Below are 18395 nucleotides of genomic sequence, written 5' to 3' on the forward strand. Positions count from 1 at the left end.
TTCTCGGCTAATGAGCTTTCAACACCTGTCAAGACAGTGTTTATCTTGATAAAGAAGAATCAAGAAGAAAACTGTAGAAGCTAAAATTTGCATGGGCACATTTCACTATGGTATATACATATGTAGCGTGTTTAATCATTTTACATTTTTAAATAGATATAGTCATTCCAATGATCATTAAATCAGAGAGAATTTAATTATTAGCAGTCTATGGCCATCTTAAAAATTCTGGGCGTGGAGATGCTGTAAACAGCCAACTGTCGCACGAGCGCGTTACGCTCAAAAGAGACGGAGCTGAAAAAATTGTTGATAGTTTAATTTCTAGATCATTGCTAATATCATTAAAAAAATTCTGAATTTTGAAACTATGCAAAAATTATTTATATGCAAGAATATTTTCGAAAATTATCGTGGAAAATTACCTGAAAATTCGACTTAATTTTCCAACTAATTATAAATAAATAAATTATAAATTATAACTCCGAAGTGCTCATTTTCGCCTCCCAAAGTAAATGTGTGCCAAATTTGGTAGCTCTAAGTCAAACGATCTGCTCAGTATACTGCCAGCACTCACATATAGAGAGAAGTACACATTAGTCTTTATTATGAGTCGAGATATTATTAACCAGTAACAAAAAATACTACAAATATTTCTATGTTAGATTTTTCATACTGCATCACTTTTACCGCAGAAGTCTGTTCCGTATTTAAGAACTCCCTTAATAGCGGATGATAATACCTGTCCAAAGGCTTAAATTCCATGGAACAGACCAAAATATTTTCTGGATTACAAACGCTGGAATTTTTAAACTGCATCACTTTTACCGCAGAAGTCTGTTCTGTATTTACTAACCCCCTTAATAGCGGATGTGAATACTGTCCAAAGGCTTAAATTCCATAGAACAGACCAAAACAGATTCAATAAGTGACTTTTTGAAAGTGTCTGCTATGCCAATTAACTTTAATTGTTATAGATGTTTATGGATGGCATACAGTTAAAGCACTGTTTTCACGTACGATGTGACTTATAACAGTTAAGGGTGGATGGCACGACTGAAATATATTCGAATTATGCATGCATGCGTACATGACCGCCATGATATTTAGATAAATTGCAAAACTACAGGAAACGGATGGATCCGTATTCTGCATCGTTGTTATTGTTTATAATGGCACTTGCCATGGACAAGCTCGCCGACGAAGTCAGCGATTTTAAGCCAAGGGAGCGTCTCTTGTTTTAGTAGCGCCAACTAGGGCCAAGAATACGTCTTAGCTACTCATGCATCACACTCGCTTGCACAACACCTTTTTACAGGGGGGCACATTCACACATCTCACAGATAGAACAGAAGAACAACCATGCCCGAACCGGGACTCGAACCCAGGACGCCCAGGTCACGGGGAAGACGCACTACCCCTATGCCAGGATGCCGGCGTATTCTGCATCGAAACACAGGAAATGCAGATAATTTAAGTGCTTAATAATTCTTTGATTATATTTGCGCGAACATTTCACGCATTTTATTAATAAGTAAAATTTAAGTAAATAAGTAATAGGTAAAATGAACAAACCATCGCAGGTTTGTCAAAAGAGTAAATTACATCTTCCCTGTCATACCAGTAGTTGATTTTCTTAAAAAAATCTAAGAAAATTAGGAGCGCTATCTTCAACCACAGTCTATTTGCAAATGGTGGAATAATAATTAAAATTTTGCAATCGATTTTTAATTCGCTTCTTCAAGTGCTAGGGTTTTGAAATCTCGTACAGCTGTGTGTTCTTAATTAAATTATTTTATATTTTCAGAGCTTTATTATGAGTTAATCAACTAATCTAATAAAATTTTTATCGCATATAAGAGTAGTAATATATTAAACTAGGGGGGTAGTCACCCCAAAACTTTCTCGCATACCCTCTAATAAATGTGTTATCGATAAAATGAAGGATCTCGGGCAAGACTGTAAATGCCATGAGTGTTCAGAGTTTTTTTCATTATTTTTTAAATTTAATATTTATACCTTGCCATTTTTAATGGTTGTCAAAGGAGAAAATCGTTGCTAAAATTTTCAATTAAATATTTTATGTAACTTAATTTTTAAGATTTTCTCAGCAAAATATATTTAAACAAACTTGGACAAACAACTCATTATTTTAGAAACTTTAAACTGTTACAAGCTATACACTAAGTTGTATGTTTTCCTACTTTTTGCTCCATATCTTTATACATCCAATTACATCCGAGGAAAAGGCAACAGTGTTTAAAACAATTTTTAAAAAATTCCATCATTGCTTGATCAAAGTTAAGTTGTTTCATCATAGCTTAATGAAGTTAAACCTTAGCGGTTAATTATAATAATTTCAAAAATTTTATTAAAAACATGCCATATACTGAAATCTACACTGGGAGGAAAAAATAAACCAAATCGCTATATCTTGTACCGATTAATTTTTTAAAAGGAAATATTAGTAGCAATAATGAAAACTGGTTGTTTCATTTCAGCAATGAAATATAAAATTTGCTATCGTAAAATCTGCCTATAATATTTTCTTAAAATTAATTAATAAAAAGATAATTTTTGAAGATGAAAAAATTGTAATGATGTAATATTTTCAAAAACTATAGGGGAAAGATGTCAAAAATTTCGTTTAATTTTTAAACAATTAAAATTTTAAAAAATAATCTCAAGCGCACAACTCTATCCTTCAAAGCATATATGCGTCAGATTTAGTATTTCTAGGTTAAACGGTTTTCCTTTAAAACCGCCAGCACATACACACAACCTTTATTATTAGCAGAAGAGATTATGATTTATTAATTAATGGTTAAAAAGTTTAAAAAATAAATATTCTATTTTATAATAAATTTACAAAAATATGTTTAAAAAACTGAGTTCATTGGATTTATCGCCAACAATTTGTATTTAAAACATCTAAAAATGAAGGGAAAAAAACCGTATCCAAAATTCTTGGAATGAAACATGTACGAATTCCTATAAATACGATAGCATAATGCTCACTCCATTTGTTATCGGAAATACAGCTCGTGAGCATTTTTAGTTATGATATTTAACCGGGTCAGGAAGTTTCGATGTTCCGGACTTACCTCCCTCGATACCTATTTTAGAAACGACCTACTTCTGATGTGGAAAGCTGTGCATTAATCGTAGTGGTTTAGAAAACCATCTAATAAAGCAATAACAATTTTTTTTCCTTCATTTTCGAAGGAGGGGAGAAGGCTTTTTAATGATTTTTTTTCAAAATTGTAAATTATTAGTGACCAACATGGTATTAATACGGTATCCATTATAATAAAGTATTAATTATCAGTGACAAATATATAGTATTAATACAATATTCATTATAACAAGCTATAAGACAAATATAGTATTAATACAGTACCTATTATAATAAATTATAAATTATCAATGACCAGTATGGTGATCCATTATAATAAATTATAATTATCAGTGACCAATATGGCGAACCATTATAATAAATTATAATTATCAGTGACCAATATGGCGAACCATTATAATAAATTATAATTATCAGTGACCAATATGGCGAACCATTATAATAAATTATAATTATCAGTAACCAATATGACGAACCATTATAATAAATTATAATTATCAGTAACCAATATGACGAACCATTATAATAAATTATAATTATCAGTGACCAATATGGTATTAATACAGTATCTATTATAATAAATTATAATTCATTTATGGCCAATATAGTATTAATACAGTATCCATTATAATAAATTATAATTCATTTATGGCCAATATGGTATTAATACAGTATCCATTATAATAAATTATAATTCATTTATGGCCAATATGGTATTAATACAGTATCCATTATAATAAATTATAATTCATTTATGGCCAATATGGTATTAATGCAGTATCCATTATAATAAATTATAATTCATTTATGGCCAATATGGTATTAATACAGTATCCATTATAATAAATTATAATTCATTTATGGCCAATATGGTATTAATACAGTATCCATTATAATAAATTATAATTCATTTATGGCCAATATGGTATTAATACAGTATCCATTATAATAAATAATAATTCATTTATGGCCAATATGGTATTAATGCAGTATTTATTATAATAAATTTTCATCCAATAAGTGTCATCAGTCGCACATAATATCATAGACACCAAGGAAACATAAACGTATATAAATGGATGGATAGCTCGAAAACAGGAAAGAGCAAGATGAATGAAATGTTGAGTGGGTCTTTACCCTTCCCGGGCCTGCGGACCTTCGCAGGATATTGTTCAAAATAACATTTTTTCTATGCATCTCTAATTTCAGCTCGTGCTGAAGAAGGTTTAATGCAGCCTTGATGTTATCATGATCTGATACAAATGAATAATTTTAATTCATTAACTAATCTGCAATAAATAAATAATTTTGAACATGAAACGCTTTCATAATTTTTAACATTTTTAATTAACAATTAGATTTTTTATCAATTTGAACGAAATCCCTGGAAGAAAAATCTCTATTTGACACCGTTTACAAGCATATGAACACGATAACCAGAGAAAGTGGTCTCCCTGAAACTTTCTCGCATATTCTCTAATAAATGTATTCTTAACTACATGCCATTAGTGAACAATACTTACGAAAGAACTTTTTAGCGAGCGAACTTTTATAATTACTCGCTGGGATATGGTTAATATACAAGTACTAAAAATCCAATACTAAAATTTGAATGCTTTTTCTTTCAAAAATGTGATGTAGAACTACAATTTTAAAAGTCGCATGCCAAAATTCATATATTTGAATTTTTAAATTTTTGAGATATCGTATTTACATCTTCGTGAAAATGCTGACAGACAGACAACCAACTCCTCGGCGAGTTTAAAACATATCTGCACTTCAGATGTTAAATGCGTATACCAAATTTTATCTATCTAGCTATTTACGTTTTTTGTTACCGGGCTAACATACAGGGTGTTCATTAATTATTGTTGAGGTTTCCGTACTTCATAACTTTCGAATAAAAAATATTACGCAAAAACCGATTACGTATTCGTAAATTACAACTCAAAGAATTATGAATACGTAAATTACAACTCAAAGAATTATGAATACGTAAATTGCAACTCAAAGAATTATGTATTCATAAAGTACAACTCAAAGAATTATGTATTCATAAAGTACAACTCAAAGAATTATGTATTCATAAAGTACAACTCAAAGAATTATGAATACGTAAATTGCAACTCAAAGAATTATGTATTCATAAAGTACAACTCAAAGAATTATGTATTCATAAAGTACAACTCAAAGAATTATGTATTCATAAAGTACAACTCAAAGAATCGCCTTCAGCTGAATACCTACAAAGTGCAAATTGTGCAAGCTTTACACTTTAATATCATTAATAAAATTCTTTGAGTTGTAATTTACGAATACGTAATCGGTTTTTACGTAATATTTTTTATTCGGAAGTTATGAGGTATGAAAACCCCGACAATAATTAATGAACACCCTGTATATTAAGATACTCGGACAGGCAGACTTCCTCTGAATGGATTTCGCTCAAACTTTGTTAGAATGCCATTTAATAACTGTTGTAACCATGGGTTACAAATATGGTGTAATGACAGCGGATCCAATTTTATCCTTCTAGCTAAAAGTGTTTTTGAGTTACCTTGTTAGCAGACAGACAGACAAACGTAATTCCAGAAATGTGTTTTTCGGTTTCAGAGAGTTCCGAATCGTGAAGATCTCGAGTTCAGACTTTTTATGAGATTACAATATTTTTTCCTTGTGTACTTCGTATAGCAGAAAGTATAAACGCCGCGAGATTAAAGTTGGATCAATATTACTGTGGTTTTACTTGAAAATTTAATTTCTTTATCAAATTTTGAATTTATTTTGCCAAATGAAGGATTCCAATATAAATTGTCTTTAGTACACAATGAAGATAGATAAGAAAGTGCTTATTATGGGAGATTAACGTAAAGAAAGAAAGTAGGCCCACTTGTTATTTAATTAATTAAATGAAACATTTTTATTATTTCAAGATTTCTTGCATACTTTTATTTTTTTTTCTCCTTTCGCAGTTTACCATTTCGGTTGAGGACGCGCAGTAGGAAGCTTGCATAAATCAAACTTGGCATCATTTTCAGAATAAATTCACGCGAAAATCAGTCAAGAAACAGTCAGGAATTCGATAAATCCACACTATGATTCATTAAAAGTGTTGGGGACTTCACGCCAGAAGTAATTAATCTTAAAGAAAGTGCGAAATGGAATTTTTGACAGACAATTTGCATGTTGTTTCCACTGCGTGCAAGCAACAAATTTGATTAATTTAAGAAAGAGCAAGAAGTATGCATATTTGGTTTTCACGATTTCATAAAGACTAGAAGGTAATTAGGAATGCTGTATTATCTTTTTCCTGGTAGTTGGACTGTTAATAGCAAAAGATTCTACTTGCTATTTAGTAAGACTGCAAAAATTTGAATTCAATGAAATTAGTTTACTAGAAATGGCTTCGCCTACAAATTAAAAAATGTATATATTTAAAAATAAAAAGGAAAGTGGAAATCTATCTTTGGAATTAATGCCCAAAGAAAGTCTTTTTTAAAAAAATATATATTTCATTTTTAAATTTGGCAAAAGCATGCGATTGAATGGTTCGACAGAACAGTGGAATTAGCATTCATTTCATCTTAACTGTAAAATTATTATTATAGATTACGTTCTTGCTTCTTAATGGACTCAAAATTTGTGACGAGTTATGCTATTTTTATGCCAATACTATATAATAAACTCGATTTACCTAGAGCAGTTTGTGGTGTTTTTGAGTTATGTTCCCATACGTGTGAACAGACAGATGAACAACTCAACTTTTGAAGAATTTAATCAAATTTGATGTTCATCAACAAAAATATTTATTTTCCTATGAAGATACATACCGAATTTCATAAGTTTGTCTCATTTTGTGTTCAGCTACCCTCAAACAGCTATAAATCAAAAAAAATCCTCGGGTAAGTATATAAAGCAGAGATTAATCCGTTATGATTTTCACTGTCTTGGAAATGAATTATACAAGAAGAAAGTATTGCAATCAAAATTTTGTCCTCAGGATTTTGATGGATCTTTCATTACAGAAAAAAATCCCAAAACATACATTTCTGGCATTATGTCTGACTGTTTGTGAATCCGATAGTTCAAAAAAAGTTTAATTAAATGGATGTGGACTTAATTAAATGGAAATTTTTAATTAAAAGGAAATGGATGTGGATGAAGCACAATGGATTACAGAAAAAAATCCCAAAACATACATTTCTGACATTATGTCTGACTGTTTGTGAATCCGATAGTTCAAAAAAAGTTTAATTAAATGGATGTGGACTTAATTAAATGGAAATTTTTAATTAAAAGGAAATGGATGTGGATGAAGCACAATGGATTAATAAATAGTTCTGCCACCTAGTGGCGTACAGGTGGCAAGTTATGCCGAGAGTACAACACGATTTTTTTTTTTTGTCTCTACACGCTGTCAACGGTTTTGCAAGTGTGGGGTATAGTATTAACTTTTTCGACCTTCCATCAGATTTTTCTTTAAAATTGAAATAAATACAATAACGTGTTGTCTTCATGATGCCTTCTAAAACTGACTCCATAATGATCAGTTCCTCACCGTCCCGTATGTTTCTGCCTTTAACTAAATTTGCAAGTTTTTAATCACATTTTGATCAAAACTCCTTCATATGAAGTCCACCTGTATGACTGTCCAAATGCAGACGGACACTATGATTATGAATCGCAGAGCTAGATGAATAAAATTTTGTGTACAGATTTAGCATCAAAATGCATGAATTAGTGTCAAATTTTAAACCGAATCTGTTAGAGGTTCAGTGTTCTATCGCTCTCATTTATGCAAAATGCGATAAATGAAAAAATGCAACGACTTCAACACATGATATTCGGTATCCTGTCGGGTTACTAAAATTGCATTGTTATTGAAAGTAATTGAAATGCATACTTAATTTCTTTCACTATATGATGCTCCGAATATTTATGTGAAAGGCTCTTAAAAGTAAAAGTTAAAGCATTCTTGACTTTCTGACTAAAATTAAAGCATGTCCAAAATTTGATACTGACAGATTACACAGGGAGTATGCTAGAATATTTCGAAAAACATTCCTAATGATTTTCTTTTTACAATTACATTGTTTCAATTTTTATTTTTCGTATATGTAGTATAGAAAAAGTATAGTAATCACCAGAAAATGAAACTCGAGATTTTGTCGTATCTCCACGTTTTAGACCTCCCTGGATTCGAAAAACCCATTTTCGGAAAACGTCCGCCTGTCTGTCTGTAACAAAGATAACTCAAAAACGCTTTGAGTGGAATTTGGCATACGGTATTTACACTAGATTTTCAGATTTCTATCGCGTTTTGAGTAAAATCTGTTCGCAAGAAGTTCACTTGTCCGGTTGTTTGATTATAAGTTAACACTATAACAATAAAACAAAGAGCTAGACAGTTAAAATCGGTACACAGATCTAATATAGTATATAGTGTGTGCGACTGTATACGTCAAATTTCGAGCCAAATTCAACAATGGGTTAATTGTCCATCGGTCTGCACTTTCAGAAACATGTAAACGCGGTAGTTCAAAAACGCAATGATTTAAATATATCAATGAGATTTTGTGACTACAAATACAGTTTTGTGTCAAAACTGTGTTCCAGTCAATTGCGAAAAACGTGTCGAAAGCATAAATTCGAGTTTTGGTATTTTTAACTGCATGCCAGGGATTAATCGCCAAAAAAAAAAAAAAAAAAAAAAAAAAAAAAAAACTCGCCAAGGATGACTCCATAGATTCAGCAAAGATGCTAAATTTAGGCCAATAGTTAATATTTCATAATTGTTATACATCAATAACCATGCAAAGCCTTTTTTGGCATGAAGAGTTTATTAGAAAGTATGCGAGAAAGTTTTGGGGAGACCACTGGCACTGATTGGGAAGAATTAAAGAATTTTATGTAAATTATTTTAAGCTTAAAAGCTTAGAAAACATTAAGCCTTTTAAGTTTAAGCTTAGAAAACATTTTGCAAACAAATTTGTGCATAAAATCTAAACAGAACTGCCTCATTATAACTGAAGACCACACAATTTATCAGTGTCAGCTCAAAGAATTAAATGACTGATAATCATCCAGAAAACACTTGATGGATGAAATTTTTAGATAATGATGTGTCAGTGTATCTATTACAAAATTAATATTATGATAGAAAGGAAGCTGAAAAATTTATTAAAATTAAAGATGAAAATAGAGCTGTCTATGATTGAAGTAAATGAGTAGAATTATAACGCTGCTCCAAAGAGAATCTATAGTATTAAAATAACCTAGCAAACTCATCAGAAAGTAAAGCCATTAATTTTCCTTTCAAAAGAGGCTGTAATATCAAAGCCTTTCATCATTAATGATTTTTGTTGCCAAATGAGAAATAATTGAAAAATGAACCCCTTTTCACCGTCTCCTAATTTTAGAACCTGTCTCTTTTCTTTGAAGATGGTTTTTCAATTCAATTTGAGAAATCAGGCATCTGAAAGGAAAATTTTAATTAAAAAGCGAATTTTAATACTACTGTTTCGAAATATTTTATTGATAATTGTTATTGTTTCATATTTTTTTGGATAAAACATAAGGCACCTGAATTAAGATAATTTTGATTTAAGAAAAAACATATTTGCTTGCCAAATAATTAAAAAAAATTTAGTGTTTATTCTTGGAAAAGGGTATTATTATAAATGCTGTTGTTAAGAATTGTATTTATTTATGATGACAATAATAAAAAAATCTAAAAATCTATTTTAATAATAGAAGCATATAGAATATTTTTTATAATATAAATTATAAGGTTTATATGTTTTCGAAACTACGTTTGCTATTAAATCTCGAATTAAGCCTACTTCCTTATTGGATTATAATTTTAAAACACACATTATGGCTTGATTGTTTTTCTCTCGCTTAACATCTGTGCAAGAAATCCTTTATTTAATTGAATAACAGATATATATAGAGTGAAGGCAATAATTATAAATCTTAAGTTTGAATAAATGAAAAATTCAAATCCCATTTTTAAAGTTCCATTTTGATTCAAACGCATGGTCACTTAAATTTTGAACTTCATGACAAAAATTTCTAGTGAATGCCATGCATCTAGAATGTATTTATTATTAAAACGTTCCTTATTTTTAAAATAATACTATTCGCAGATAAAAACCGTCTACTTCCTTATTCGATTATAATTATAAAACACAGCTTTTGACTTGATTATTTTTTTCATGCATATCATTTATACAAAAAATATTCTTTATTTAATTGAATAACAGGAATATATATCATCAAGTAGGTAATAATTATAAAATATAGGTTTAAATGAAAGAAAAATTCAAAGCCCATTTTTGAAATTCCCTATGGGTTATTTGTTGAAGTCTTAATTTTATATAATTACCAGATAAATCAGGGTTCAAATGCATCTTTTTAATGTAGAACTTCATGACAAAAATTTCTAGTTCATGTCATGCTTCAGAATGCTTTTATTGTTAAAACGTTCCTTATTTTAAGAATATAATTTCTGGTTAATATTTAATATGCTTCTTATTGTAATGATAATATAATCTTTAATCTATGTTCAAAAAATATTGTGCATCGAATAATACTTTTTTATGAACATGAGTTATTCTGGAGCATCGAAAATTTTCGAATCTTGTAGCAAGCTTGATATATTCAGATTCAACGCAAATTCTTAATAAAAAAGAGGTCTTGTTAATTAATTATCTCTCTTCTTTTTGATTCTTCAATCTTCTTTATTTAACCTGATTTTCAACAATGCACCATATACGAGCGTTTCACATATGGCGTCTTAAAGAACAAAATTTTATAAATTATATTAGGGTATTCGACTAGGTTCGGAGAGGATATATATATATATATAAAGCAAATATTTTAATGTTTATATGATATTTTTTTATTAATATAAGCATAAAATGATAAATAAAAGTGAAATTTAAATATAGAAGTACTTTTGGAAGAAAAAGCATATTTTGATGTAAATTTTAGCATTTACAAAAACTAGCATTGTTCTAGAGAAACAAAATGTTACAGTCTTCCTTTTACTTTGTAACATTACACGTGTAACATATCTTAGAGTGTAACTAACTGCTATTCAAGAATTATATTCAAAAATAAAATTTTTGTGTGTAATAAATAAAATTATTATGAATTTTTCAACAATATTTACATTAAAAACAATTACTTCTAGGGCATTCAGCATCAAATTCATAGTTCATTACATTTTCCATAACATAATGAGCACTAATTATAAATTTTATTAAGATACATGACGATACTCGTACTGTAGAATTATGAAAAAAATAGTTCTTCAGAAAATGAATTTAGTTTTTAAATACATATAACTGAGTATCACTGACATGTCAATAGTTTGCCATAAGTTGGCTTCTAATTGGTATAGAGACAAAATTAAAATATCATTGAAAACAGAAACTTATTTTTTAAACTGCAAGAAAATAAAAATGCGAATTTTCTTCAAAATTCATTTCTAACTTATTCGGATACCTTAAGTATAATTGATACAAATTTAAGAAGAGATTAAAAAATTAGTTTCAATATCTTTATTTTCGACCGAAATGGAAATATTATAAATTTGCAGCACCTAATTCATATTATTTTAACTTTTCTGTTTCCTACGAAAGTTCAGGTATTAAAATGTATGTTTCTAATTTAATCACAGTTTCGTTAAAAATTGTTATCACAATACAGCATACAAGAATGAATTCATGTACAAAAAGTTATATCGACAAAATAGTAATATAAAATACTTCTCTAACGTCAACAAATCCGGACACAGAAAATACGAACTTACCTCAACTTATTATGACTTAAATCCAAAACTTCAACCCACTCAGCGTAATTATCTACTAAAACATTCGGAATAGCTCTCATATTTTGATAGGCGGCTGTAATTTTCTTTTCTGGTTCGACGACTGCAGTTATGGTACCTTCCTCAGTCAATATTTGCAGATTGGTTCTCATATCCGTGCCCGGGACTTTCATTTTGATGGCCTAGTCACAAAGTAAATTCCAAGAGAATAACACAATCATACCAAAAAATTCGAATGTTCCAGCATGGAAGTCAGCAGCAATTTAAACGCCGCTTTTTTTCCTCTAAAAGTCAAACCGCGGTGTATTGTTGATTATTTGAAGATCACGTGTTTACGCTACCTTTGCGATAGTATTTTAAAAGATTTTATTATTATTATTTCTTTTTTTTTTTTGGTGACATCATCCACTTGGACAGTGATTGATAGTGGATTGTTTCTAAAGCTTCGCACATTTACATTGTTTTGATATGTTTAGATAAGAGCTGTTGATCTTACTTTTTTTGTGTGACGTTTCGGGAAGATTGCAGTTTATCAGTGATTAATTTTGAGCTTTTTCCTAGCTTTTTCTGAATAAATAGTTGCCAAGGTTTCTCCTCCTCTAAATCTGCTGCCAGAAGAGGAAGTCAGTTTGAAAGAATTTTCGAACTTGCATCGTACTGACTTGAAAACATTTATAGAGCTTAAAATGAATGTTATAAGCATAAAACATAAATTTATATAAAGATGCATATAATCAAATCTGTTTTTGTGCGGAAGGTAGGGATCAAATAAAAGAAATCGCACAAAAAAATATTCCGGAACTTCATAAATAGTTATAGCAAATAATATTTTACAACATATTAAAGAAAAAAAAATTATGTGCTGAAGGGTGGCCGCATAAAGTCTCACTTTGAAAATATGTCGAAGATTTCCGAAATAATGAGAGAATGCTTTGCAAATAAAATAAATAATTGGATTACAAACGGTTACATTTTTAATTAATTAATTTAATTTAATTAATTAATTTCATTTTAAACACGAAGAAATTTTCAAGTTTAGTTTAGTTATATTAACGTCCCGTTTTAAAGCAACACTAGAACTATTTTGGGACGGACCTCGTAAGTTTGAACCTTGGTCAGATGGCGAGGACAACACCTGAGCTGGCACCCCTCTCTCCACACCACACCAGAGGGAGGATGTTTGGCCAGGACGGTTTAACGTGCACCAGACCCGATTACACGACGGTTCTTCGGTGGAATCGGGTCTCGCACCCGAAACCCTCCGGTTCCGAAGCTGAGACCTTACCACCAAGCCACTGCGGCCCCTAAGAAATTTTCAAAATGCATATAATTCAATACTACTCGTCGTAAGCCAAAACGTGCATCTTCTTGTAATGAACTGGTTCAAAATCATTTTCATCACTTGAAGATACTGTAAAGATTAGTTCTATTTCTTTCGAATGAAAACAACAGAACTAATTTTGAAATAACTTGTTATAAAAAATTATTAATAATCGTCATGATAATCAGTTGCTGAAATTTAAGTCAATTTTGATGGAATTCTGGAGCTTGCTTCAGGGAGCTAAGTTTTATAAAATTAGATCAAACTGAAATGAATGTAATCTCATGTCTGGAGCTGCATCAAACTTATTCGTTATTAATGTACGCACAATAGGAACATTTCTTTCCTCAAATTCTGTGTTGGAAAAATTCTTAAATAATGTAATAATGATTCACGGACTTTAACATTGATTCCGTGGTACTTTTATTTCAGTTATTTAATAGTCTTTTTCTTTTTCTTTTTTCTTTACTTAAGCAAATTTGATGTTTTCAAACGTAACTGAAGAAACAAAATTCTATATATTTTTCTTTATTTTAATACTTCCTCCCCCCTCTCTTTTTCCCCTTTACTAGCAGTAATCTCAAGTTCTCCTAATCACATCCTCCAGAGATGCGCATACAGCAGATAGATAGCTTTTGATTTAGAGGCTCCCAATTATTTCGAGTTTTTTTTAATTAATTTATTTATTTATCGGATTTGCATATATACAGGCAGACTTATCAGCAATCCATCAACCCATTGATGGATTTTATCCGGCTTCTGGATCAAAATTTGATGAACCTTCAAAATTCTGCCTATAAAATCATGTATCTTATAATATCATTCATTTAGTAGCAATTTGCATCTTTTGCATTCACAATCTTAAGGATGGACTGAGACACTTTGAATTGAAGGGTATTTGATACAATATGAGTGCAACAACAGCACATTAAATATCATGCACATAGTTCATTTTACTGTTTTAATGTTCGTCCTCACAGACAAACACAAATATTTTTTTTAAAGAACTGGGTATTTTTACCAGGCCGATTTTCTGAGATCTAAAACATTGAGATAATCAAAGTCATGCGATTGAATTTTTAGACAATTACATCACTTTATCATTATATGTATTTAATAATCGATAGAAAAAAACAACAAAATTTACAAAAGAAAGAAGGAAAAAATGAAAATAGAAAGAATGAAAGAAAGAGAAAAAAAAACGGAGGAATGAAAAAGAAGTAAAAGAAAAGGAGAAATTTTATCAATATCTATGATTTTTTAAAATTTTAGTAGTATTTTTTATAACTTTTATATATTTAAAATATGCAAAAAATAATTCCAGCAAAAAATATTTTTTATACTGGAATTATAAAATTAATTAATTATTTTTATGTCTTTGAACCATGGAATTGTTTTACATTGACCAAAGTGGGCTTCTTAATTGATATCAAAGTTTTAGTTTTTTTTTTTAAATCTACTTTTAAAAAAAATTTGATCAAATGTTACTTAATAAAATATTAGTAATTTAAATGATATTTTTTTCGAATTTCTACATAAAATAGTTCAAAAAAGATACTTCTTATTATTGAAAAAATCAATTATCATTGGACTACCAATGTGATAATCTTAACATGAAACTATTTTATTTGATTAATTACAATATATAGACACACAAAATTCCCCTTCGCAGAAAAAGTAAGCGGTACGCTTCACTTTTTTTTTTTTTTTTGCTGTCGAACATATTAAAAAAACTGACTTGTTAAAAATAATTGGATTGAGTTTTACATGAAAGAAATGTGGAAATTAATTACAACCGCATATGCAATAAAGGGGAAAAACATTCGAAAAATCGTGTACTTATAATAAGGAATTGAATTTAAATTAAATTTTTTTGTTTAAAATATCTTTTAACTAGAATTCAGATTGCTCATTAAATTGAATTCGCTATTGATTAGAAATAAAATCTTAAAACATTGTTTCGTGGAATTTTTAAGAAATGGAAACATTTCGAAGAATATGAGTTTCAAAAACCATTTTATAGTGCATTATATATTTTTTCCAACGAAAAAATAAATTAACGTTTCCTTATCAGTTCCAAAATTCACCTTTTTATCCATTTAAATGCACATACGAAACGCAATAATATATATGTGTGTGTGTGAAACTGCTCTTGAAATCATTTATCTTTCTGATAAAAATCTATTTGAGGTGTCGTGCTGGAACAACGGAGCTTTTATACCACCGCTACGCTCCAAGCGTTTGACAGAAAGTTGGAACTACCCCACCACTTGCCTAGCATCCGGGTTCATTAAATAACAATCGTAGCGAAATTACTAAAGCAGAAACTAAAGCTACATAACTGTCAATGACCACGATACATTTCCACAGATGGGGACATGCATATATGTATGTATGCAATGATATTTTTAATATAATTTAAATCCTAATTAATTTCCTAATATTTATTTCAAATTAGTCTATAATAATTTCATTCTAAAATGTGTTCTATTATTTCCTGATCCAATTCCCACTTTTTGTTTAATTACTTTTGACGCATGCTCTAACAAACTGATGACTTTAGCATTTTCTCACATTCCGTGACAAGAGATAAAAATGCCTAATGATTACACCATTTTTCTAAAGATACCTAAGATTCTCTTTCCGAAGTATGCACTTATCAAAGAAATCCCTACCAAAATCTCATAGTAAAATCACTGAAAGAAAAAAATCCTGTCGTTTTTGCTCTTGCGTCGCAATGTAGACCGAAGTATTTCTTATCCCTTTTTCGCTATACAATTATGTCTTCCAGTATGAAATAAACTCAAGTTAACATTGTAAAGAAATTGTAAAGATATCCCTAAATCTATATTTAATCTTAATTAATTCCCTTATTTTTATTTTTATTTAACCCATATTAACTTAATTCTAAAATGTCCTCTTATTTCCTGAACTAATTCCACCTTTTTTTTTTTATTTAATTAATGCTACAAAAGCCCTGTAAAAATGCTTAAATCAGCAGTTCTGATTTAAGTCTGCTCTTCAGAGTGAAAGGATAAAAATATGTCGATCTAAACAAATTCTTTTAAAAGATCCCTATAATTCCCTTACCTAAATCGACACGTGTAAAGAATCACGGGGATAAATATTTCGTTCGATCTTGTCACTTTTCGCTCTGTATTGTGATGCAGATTGGCGTACCTCGTCGCTTCTAGCTTGTGCATAAATTGTGCCTCCCGGAATATCTATACTTATATAAAGCTCAATGTGTGTGTGTGTGTGTATGTTGGCGCTCTACAGGCCAGACTGTTTGACCTACAGCTACGAAATTTGGTACATGTATACCTTGGAGGTCGGGAATGTTAACCTGGGCTCCCTTTTTTTGAATTTTTAATTAGAATTTTAATTACTAATTAAAAACTAACTTTCCCGCCCAAACAAAAACTCTTCATTTACCCCACCGCCAAATGAGTAAGGCTTCAGTTTTTTTCCCACGCTAAAAAGGCTAGGCTTAAGATTTTTCGGCCGATTATTTCAAACGATTCTGTTTATTTTTTTAATGTTTGATACATTTAAAATTAAACATTGTTAATGACTCAATCTTTCAGATTCATTCTGAAGTACTTTTGAATTAAAATAAAACAGAATAAAGGAAATTAAAGATGTATAATCTGCATAGCGTTACCCCAACTGGCGTAGAAAAATTCACGCATTTGCGATACCGTAACTGGCGTTGAAAATTCACGCATGCGCATTGTGTTCTGATTGTTGACATGACAACCATTATCAACGGATGATTTAAATTATTTTTAGGTTAGTTGCATGCTTTTGTAATTAAATTGTATTTATGTTATATATTTTTTGTATATGCTTATAGTTTAAGTACATCGTTTTTTAAGTAGTTTTTTTAAACCTGTTTTCAACCGATTATTTTAAACGATTCGTTTTATTTTCTTAGTGTTTGATGCATTTAAAACTAAACATTGTTAATTAATCGATCTGATCATGATGAATCTGAGAAAATTTTGTTTACAAATTCTTGAAATATTACATAAATTAAGAAAGATATTCTTTAGTATCCATAAAGTTTAAACGCTCAGTGACTGTTTTCAGTTATCATATTACAAAAAAATACTTTGTTTCAGTAAAAAATATTATTATATTAATTGCAGATTAATCCTTTCCACTTTAATTTAAAGTAAAAATTCTACGGGAGCTAACAGAAAGTTAGAGAGATACATATTATGTTATGACTGAAGGCCCTTATAATATTATGAATGAATTATATGAATACCAAAATTTGAAGTTTTAAAATATTTTAATAAAGAAGCTATTAAAGTACGAATTGCGTAAAATATTTAATTATAAAAATTTAACGAACATTAAGATTGGCGAACCGGCTGGTCGCCAAAGGCGGCTAGTATTATAATAAAAATATTGAAGTCACTAAAGCGAAAGCGAATAAAGCGAAGTTTTAAAATTACAAAAGTGTCTTCTCTCTTCTGCCACGAAATTGCTCAAAAATATGTGTTGCTAATCTATCTAATAAGTATATTATTTATCCATAGAAATAAATGGTATCCAATCAAGAGGAGGATGAATTCTAGGGCTCTATGAATGCATAAATTCAACGATTGGTTTTCAAATAACTCAGCAGATGCGGATAAATCATTAATGAAATTAAAAAACTCTTTCCTAAACAGAAGGTCAATCAGCTTATTTTGAACAACAGTCCCCGCTTTATCTACTTTCGTGTAATTATTTACGTCTTCAGTAGGAACCATCGACGCGTTACGGATAAAAATGCAAACGATTTCGTGTGAAAAGTGTAATTTATCTGGCTCAAAAGAATAGATTACCTGTGAGACACGCTTGTTTCACGTGGCGATTAACGTGCAAAATAGATCAATATTTTAAGCAATCGTGTTTGAATAATAAAAATCTATTTCGAATTCTAAAAATTCATCCTTTATTTTTTTTTTATCATGTGGAAACATGATGTTGTTTTGGTTTGGGGGTTTTGAAGCTCGAAATCGTGCAGGCAATGAATATTGAAGCTCAGAATCGCGTAGTCAATGAATAAAGCATAAATGACAATTTTCATCATCATCTTTTAATCGCATTAA

The 18395-nt window shown here is 29.8% G+C and overlaps 1 protein-coding gene across 1 annotated transcript in view; it reads right to left on the reverse strand.

The window, feature by feature from the left end:
* LOC129969029 (leucine-rich melanocyte differentiation-associated protein-like) overlaps positions 1-12517 on the reverse strand; it is a 217784-nt gene extending 205267 nt beyond the window's left edge. Inside the window, exon 1 of the mRNA XM_056083430.1 lies at positions 11952-12517. Within this exon, the coding sequence (XP_055939405.1) occupies positions 11952-12142 (191 nt within the window). The 5' untranslated portion in view covers positions 12143-12517. The remainder of the gene's footprint in view (positions 1-11951) is intronic.
* Between the last annotated feature and the right edge of the window lie 5878 nt (positions 12518-18395).

The sequence above is a fragment of the Argiope bruennichi genome, chromosome 1, assembly GCF_947563725.1.
Source record: "Argiope bruennichi chromosome 1, qqArgBrue1.1, whole genome shotgun sequence".
NCBI lineage: Eukaryota > Metazoa > Arthropoda > Arachnida > Araneae > Araneidae > Argiope > Argiope bruennichi.